This window comes from Triticum dicoccoides, chromosome 2A, assembly GCF_002162155.2.
Source record: "Triticum dicoccoides isolate Atlit2015 ecotype Zavitan chromosome 2A, WEW_v2.0, whole genome shotgun sequence".
Classification (NCBI taxonomy): Eukaryota; Viridiplantae; Streptophyta; class Magnoliopsida; order Poales; family Poaceae; genus Triticum; species Triticum dicoccoides.
Genome location: NC_041382.1, coordinates 781,928,138 through 781,935,935, shown reverse-complemented (window position 1 = coordinate 781,935,935; position 7,798 = coordinate 781,928,138). Strand labels below are relative to the sequence as shown.

Genomic DNA, 7,798 nt, shown 5'->3' with positions numbered 1-7,798 from the left:
GGGTTGTTGATCTTTACCAAGTTTTTTTATGTTGCTGAATGTGCATACCGCACATGCCACCGCTACGGCAGGAGCCTGATCTGGCTCGTGCTTTGTCGGGTGTGCTTCCATTTGGGCACATTCTAAGCTTCACCTACTCTTCTTATGAAGTGGTCGCCATTCGCCCGCCTCCCCGATGTCCATGTCCAGCAAGCAGGTCATTCAGACTTGTTTTCCCTCAACAGAAGGGCAGGTGCACGGCCGGGAATGGGCAAGCGGCATTAGGTAGTTCAGAACAAGAATGCACCACAGCCCATCAATAAAAAAATCGATCACATGGTGTATTTTCAGATAAACAAAAGTCTTTGCAGGCCTTGTGAATCATGGGTGTGTTTGGTTGGGTGCATGAAGGCTTGTGGTGCTACCGGACACATTAGCATATATTTTAAAAGGTTTCAAAAAATCTAGCACATTGGAATGACATCAATGTATTTTGTCATAAATGTTTATATTAAAATTTGAAAAATTGCTCAAGATACAAAATTGACAGATTTAACATTGGTGTGATGATGGGCCAAATCTAATGCCCAACTTATGTTATGTACTATTCAGTGTCAAATTTATATTTTTTGCATCTCAAGCTATGTTTCGAATTTTGATACGATTTTTTGTGACAAAATACATTAATATTATACAAATTTTCTAGACATTTCCAAAAAAAATTGAAATATTTGAAAATGTGCTAAGGGAGGTCGGTGCACCGGTAGCACCAAGTGCCCCGGTGCACCAGATATGTTCTCGAGGTGCATAAGGGCAAAGGTTCTCTACTGAACCCACTTTTGTGTGTCTGGTAGCACGGGGCCTCCCAAGCATGCACGAGCTCAGCTCAAATACCCTCGTGCCATGTACGAAGAGAGAATACAATAATTCACTGATCAGCATGCACGAGCAAAGCGAGCGACCACATGTTTAAAAAAAGTTTTGAAATTCAATTTAGAAAAAATCAAGAATTTTTTTACATTTTCGAAAATTATCGAAAATTTGAAAAACAATGTTCAGAAATTCAAATTTTGTTTAATTTTCAAAAAATGTTCAGACTTTCAATTTTTGGTAAATTTTCAAAAAAATATTCAGAATATCAGAAAAAGTTCAGATTTTGAGAAGAAACAAAAATAGAATTTAAAAGAAATTCCATTTTCAAAGAATGTTCAGAATTCTAAAAATAATTTAGATTTTCAAATACTCATATTTTCAAAATTGTTTAAATATTGAAAAAAATCAAAATTTCAAAACATGTTTAAATTTTAGAATATGTATAAAATTTCAAATTTAGTTTAAATTTTTAGAATATGTATAAAATTAAAAAAAATTAAACAGAGTCTCAACTCGGCATGTCTCAGCACATACACCACTACCACACAACATCAAATGCATGTACTTAGCATGTCTACACTCAGCATGTATCAGAAGAGAAGAACAACCATGACATGCTAGGTTGAGAATGCTACCAAACACCGTCACGATGAGCCACTCAATGGAGAGTGGCACGTGAGCGTACCCTCTCTTTGTTGTTCTAAATGTGCTATAGCCAAGTCAGTGCCTCCCTCAGTGGTGACATGCCGTTCTTGCAGGACAGGTATATATACATGCATACATACATAATGCCTTGTGTACGTAACATACGCGCCTTGGCGGCGAGGAGGAGAGGTCTCGGAAGTCATGAGCGCCTCATCTCCGCGCAGGCCCTGGAGGTAGGACCGCGTTGTCGGCAGAAGCACCTAAGGAAGGGCTGGAGGCGAGCCATCAGAACTCACGGGAGCGAAGACTCCACTGCCGACGGCGAGAGGGAGGAGGGAGGTTATAGCGAGGTGGATATCAAGGCCGGAGTGGCCGTCGACAAAGGTAGGTGGGCGCCGTGGCCAGGGTGGCCGACGGCGAGGGCCCATGAATGTTTTTAGATAACTAAAATAGTAATCTAAATGCTCTTATATTAGTTGACATGTGGGGCCGCAAACCTGACGACCCACATGCTAGAGACCATAAGTCACCTGACGTAAGTCAGCCAATCTGAGCCCATGCAGAAAAGGCTGCATCCGGACACCGGCATAAGACCAAACCATCAGTCAGCAGCCATCCGGACTCCAGGAAATAAGTGTCAGTCCATGGACAGCAAACAGTAGGGTCAATCAAACATACAGTACATAACAAGAGGGAGAGCCGTTAGAATCGCCGCTCCACAACAGACCAACAACAGATATATGCACAATGATGAGGTCGCAAATTAGAGACTCTCGTTGATTGATTAGCACCAGAGAGATTCCCTTCCCAGTGAAAGCAAGCATTTATTTATTTATTTTGAATGAAAGAGGTTTCCCTCTGATTTCATTAATGAAACCAAAAGCGAGCACACACAAACGAGGTTCATCAGGTTTCATCACAGTCGCATTGAAACTGCACTAAAGCTAAGGGCTACCCCGCCGCATGGGAATTGGGAATACAAAAGAGATGAAACCTGATGAAGGAAGTTCAAGATTACAAGCCGAACAGCAAAGAGAGGAAGGTATGTCTTCTTCGCTGGTCTCAGCCCTCCAGCCGTTGAACTCCCAGTCTCCACCCCTGCGTCGCCTTGTATATTATTGGCAGTATGATGATACAAGTACATGGCCAGGCAGGCTTTTGTTCCATAATGTAGTGTGCCCGCGCTTATAGACAGGATCACACTTGTGTTCACTAACACTAATACAGATAGTCAGCTAGTTATACTGCAGTGCAGAGCTTCCACCACATGTTATTGCAGCAGCAGAGCAGAGTATGGCATGCTGTTCCGCCATACACATCTCCAGTTAGCTTAGCAGCACTGACCCAGCACCGAACCGGTCGGGAGGCAGACAGGGAGCAAGGAAAAAGCCCGACAAATGTTTGTTGGACAAGGAGGACGGTGATGGGCCGGCCATGTGATGCGTGCTATCCAATCTCATCTCGTTAGCAATACACCAAGCAATTATCATTCATTGATTCATTGCCACCTTTCTTGTTCCTCTGCCATCTGCAGTTATCTTCCTCCGCTGCTCGACGACGGCTCATCGGCACCTTCACTCACAAGGTAAATCAGGAGGCGATGATGAGCCTCTCACACAAACGACCCTATCTGCAGCACCAACACAAGGTTGATGAGGAGGAGCGCAACAACACTTGGAACATAACGGTTGGTTAGACCAACAACACTTGGTATCCTTTTCTTTTGCAGTCAGTCAAAACTCTAGGAGGAGCAGCTGACTGTCAAGAATCTACAGGGTAGGTAGTGCTTGCTTACCCTGTTGCACCGAGGCATGCAGCAGCCACTTCTCCTGGCCAGCAACCAAATGCGACTCTTTCTAAGAACAAATCTAACAACATACATAGCTCCCTATACCATAAGGCATGATACAAATCAACATCGACCGGTCGACCGGCTCCAGCGCCCGGCCTCCCACACGGTCAACGCTAAGTAACAACAGACAGTCAGATAGTAAGCTGGAGTGAAAGTATGGCTGGCTCACAAGGATTTCCCAAGCTTGGATGACGGCAGGTCCCATGCGTTGATCATTTCAGGCCACAAGAAAGAAACACAAAAAAAAAACAGTTGTTTGAGTAAGTGATAGGCAAATTAACATGGCCTGAAAATAACTAGCAGCAGCATTGTGAGACTGTAGGGTTCACTCCCCGTAGTTATGCACAAGGTGGGTTCAGTTCGATAAAGGGCGGGGAAGAAATGAACAGGCATATGTGTTGGCACAAGTACACATGAAGGAAGAAAGCCAAGACTCATACTAATTCACAAACTAGTCACCGAGCATGGAAAAAACATACAGCCAGGCACAGGCAGGCCGACGCTCAGACCAGAGACAGAGAGTCGTCCCTACTCCCTCCGTTCCAAATTACTCTTCGCGGAAATGGATGCATCTAAAACTAAGATACATCTACATACATCCATACCTGCGACAAGTAATTTGGAACGGAGGGACTATGATTTGGTTTGGTTTTGGTCCAACACGATTCAGTAATAATTCAGGTAGTTAGTTGGTTGCTATACCTATACATACAGCAGACCTTCTTACCCTGCCACCACCAACATCTTGCCTTGCATCACTTCAGAAAAAAAAAACATCTTCCATCAAAATGGCATTGCAGCAGCAGAGTGCTGTTCCTCTCAAATCAGGGACACACCAAGCAAGGAAAAAGCCCGACAAATGTTGTCTTGTTAGGCTGGTGCTGGAACACACCAACCAAATTACCACTCATTCATATTCATTCATTCATTCATTGCCACATTTCTTCTCTTCTGTTTGGCCATCTATCTCGGCTCGACGACTCGTCGGCCGCAAGCAGGCCGGGACTCCAGCACGCTTCTGTTTTGGCACTTCACAAGCTGAATCAGGAGGAGCTCATGAACCTCTCACACAGATGGCCCTATTCGCAGAGCCTTCTTTCACAAGGTGCATCAGGAGGGTCATAACACACAATGGAATGGTTAGATGAACAAGACTCCCTACATTTTGCAGCCAAAACTGTAGGAGCAGAGCTGCTGGCAGACGAGCCTCCGGTGCCCTTTTTGCAGCACTTCGCAAGGTGAATCAGGAGGAGAGCAACACGGAACATAACGGTTGGTTAGACCAACAGGACTCGGTATCATTTTGCAGTCAAAACTGTAGGAGGAGCGGCTGGCTGTCAACAAGCTACAGGGCAGTGTTTGCTTACCCTGTACCAGAGGAGGCACCACCAGCCACTTCTTCCTGGACCAGCAAGGAAATGTGACTTCTTTCAACTCAACTAGGGATCTAACAACCAGACTAGCCTACCTAGCATAAGACCACATAGTACAGACCAACAGCGACCGGTCGACCGGCTCCAGCGCCCGGCCTTCGACGGTCCAGGATAACTAACAACAGACAGACAGACAGACATACAGACAGTAAGCTGGAGCACAAGTTACAACACACCATGGCTGGCTAGCTCATCAGGACTTCCCCAGCTCGGATGACGGCAGGTCCCACACGTTGATCACTTCTGGCCAAAAAAGGGAAAGAAAAGAAAACATTATTAAGGCAGAAGACATGGCCTGAAAATAACTAGCAGCGAAGCAGATCTGTAGAATTCACTCCCCGCAGCCCAAGGTTCAGTTCTGTTGAATAAAGCATGGACAAGAAATGAACAAGCATATGTTTTGGCACAGGCACACAGGAAGATTCATGGTTGACAAACTAGTCACCGAGCATGGAAAAGACTACCAAGAAAAGTTGTTTCAGTAAGCGGTAAACACGGCCTGAAAATAGGAGATAACATAGTTGCAGCACCCTGGCAGAAACAAGATTTGTAGAAACTAGATACCGCATCCCAGGGTAGGTTCAGTTAAACATAGCATGCAGGATACATGAACAAACATAACTGTAGAGTTGTTTCAGTAAGTTAGCACAGGCACACGTACAGGAACCCAGGACGAAAGCCAAGACAAATTGGCAAACTAGTCACCAGGTATGGAAAAATATATAGATCATCGAATGGGGGATATGGCGCAGCCGTATTATAACGCATACAGACTAAGCAGAAAAAGAGCAAATATCTTTGTACGGAACTGAAAATGTGCTCTGTAAAAGAATAACATGGTATTCATATTCCTATGCAAATAAAACATGGTTTTCATATAAACAGAAAATAATGGAAAATAGTCGGTCCACCTAAAGAAATGACCTGCGCTTATATCACTAAATGACATGATGTTGCTGTAATCCATGTGGGCATGCAAATGACTCTTGGAACCATTTCAGAAAAGAAAATTAAATAATGCCTCCAGCAGTACAGGCAGTACAGGCAGCTATCATGCATATGTGGCTTGGTCCAAAAGTTCAACGGAATATCAGCATACATATTAATCGAGCAGCCAGGAATGTGCACCCAAGTTAACTAATCTACACAAGCTTCATCCACATATATATATGGTAAAAATTTGAGACAAACCAGGCTGGCAACGCTCCAGTTTCAGCAAGAACAAACATAAAAGCTGGGAAAGGAAATTTGCACATTTCCAGAAGTGAAGTGGGAGAGCTTACCTAATGGTATCTTGTCAAACGCACCACCATATAGGACGCCATCATCACTGGGAATTCCCTGGTGAAATGAGAAACCGTTTAAATATCTTACTTAAAGAGATAACGACAAAAAGGTATGAATACAGGACAGAAATGCAATGCTGGGGATCACAGTTAGAGAAGAACAATGACGAAGTGCGGTACTGAGAAATGCCAATAAGAGCATGAACAGACTGATTTGGTAATTACCCCTTGAGCATGTGACTATATGGGCAAATCATTGGTGAGAAGCGCAACCCCTAGTATTAAAGAAAGTTGTACAGTAACAGTTACCCTCTCTAGCTAGTTTACTGGCTGCACGAAGAATAATGAACGAAAATGAGGGCACAGATATATTCTTTCAAAACAGCCATCTCACCTGTGCATTGACAGCTCCCATCCCAGTCCACCTATTCCCGGAATGTGGTGGAACCGATGAAGAAGATGCTGGGATGTTAGTCTGATGGTCAGGAAAGCTTGCGGCTTGCTCGTCTTGAGAACACATACGTTCTGGCAGAAAATTATCCACGTGTAAGGCATCACTTCTGTATAGTGGACATGTTCAAATGTAAAAGATTGCCCTCTCCCCCCCTGAGATTTGCGACAAAAAGAATGATGAAAGAAAGCTTACTTGGTTTCTAAGAACTCTCTGGTACCAGGCTGCTCTGCATAATCATCATCATCGTCGTCGTCATCCAAATTAATTATAGGAATCATCATTTGGCCATTGTCCAGGCTGCGAAGTGTAGCTTGTCTCTTTGCAGCCCGGTCCATTTGCCCATCCTTCAACTGGCCCCCATCAACTGCAGATTTATTAACTGAATCATCTGTTAGTAGCATCTGTTCACCGTTCAGATCACAATGATCCAAGTCATGCACAACTGTAACATGATCTAGAAGCATTTGTTCCTCCTTTATCTGGTGATTAACGTCTGCAGCACGATCAGGTAGGAATTGCTCATTCTCCACCTGCTCCTCCCCATCTTGCTTTAGCATTGTTTCCTCATTGTTTAAAAGCATTTGCTCGCCCTCCTGCTGTTGATCACCCTGTCCATGCTCATCGGCTATCTGATTTATAAGCATCTGCTCGCTGTTCTGGTAGTTCCTATCCAAATCATGCATGACAATACCCTGATTTAGAAGCACCTGATCATCCTCGAACTGTTGGTTTTCATCTGCACGTTTATCTTGAACTTGAGTATCTGGAGGATCAGAGTATGCTTGCTGACTCATCTGACCAACTAAATCAGGCAGAGAATCAGAAGCATGTTCTTCAGGAGGATCACCGGGAATCTCAGTCACTTCACAGCTCTCACGAGTTCCGTCGACATTGAGGTCAAAAATTTGATACCAAGCCGGCAGCTCTTCTTCATCTCTAGTAGGATCACCATCAGCAGCTTCAATTTCAATTTGTGGAGTTTCCTCGACAAGTTCAGATTCATGTTCAGTTTGCGGAGCCTGCATTTCACCTGCCACTTGAAGTTCAGTTCCAAGCTCAATTTCCATTTGTGGAGTTTCCTCGACAAGTTCAGTTTCAGGTTCACTTTGCGGAGCCTCTATTTCACCTGCCACTTGAAGTTCAGTTCCAAGCTCAATTTCCATTTGTGGAGTTTCCTCGACAAGTTCAGTTTCAGGTTCACTTTGCAGAGCCTCCATTTCACCTGTCACTTGAAGTTCAGTTCCAAGCTCAATTTCCCTTTGTGGAGTTTCCTCAA

The 7,798-nt window shown here is 44.1% G+C and overlaps 1 protein-coding gene across 3 annotated transcripts in view; it reads right to left on the bottom strand.

Moving 5' to 3' along the window:
• Positions 1–4,601: 4,601 nt before the first annotated feature.
• The window catches only part of LOC119357283, a 6,022-nt gene continuing 2,825 nt past the window's right edge, over positions 4,602–7,798 (bottom strand). The window contains exons 2-5 of one of the 3 annotated variants that reach the window (XM_037624273.1): positions 6,715–7,637; positions 6,463–6,628; positions 6,066–6,123; positions 4,602–5,025 (exon numbers count right to left, since the gene is read on the bottom strand). In XM_037624273.1, coding sequence (XP_037480170.1) covers positions 4,976–5,025; positions 6,066–6,123; positions 6,463–6,628; positions 6,715–7,637 — 1,197 coding nt within the window. In that variant the 3' untranslated portion in view covers positions 4,602–4,975. Of the gene's footprint in view, positions 5,026–6,065; positions 6,124–6,462; positions 6,629–6,714; positions 7,638–7,798 lie in introns of those variants that run through there. The other 2 variants (XM_037624274.1, XR_005172150.1) reach the window with 2 other exon arrangements.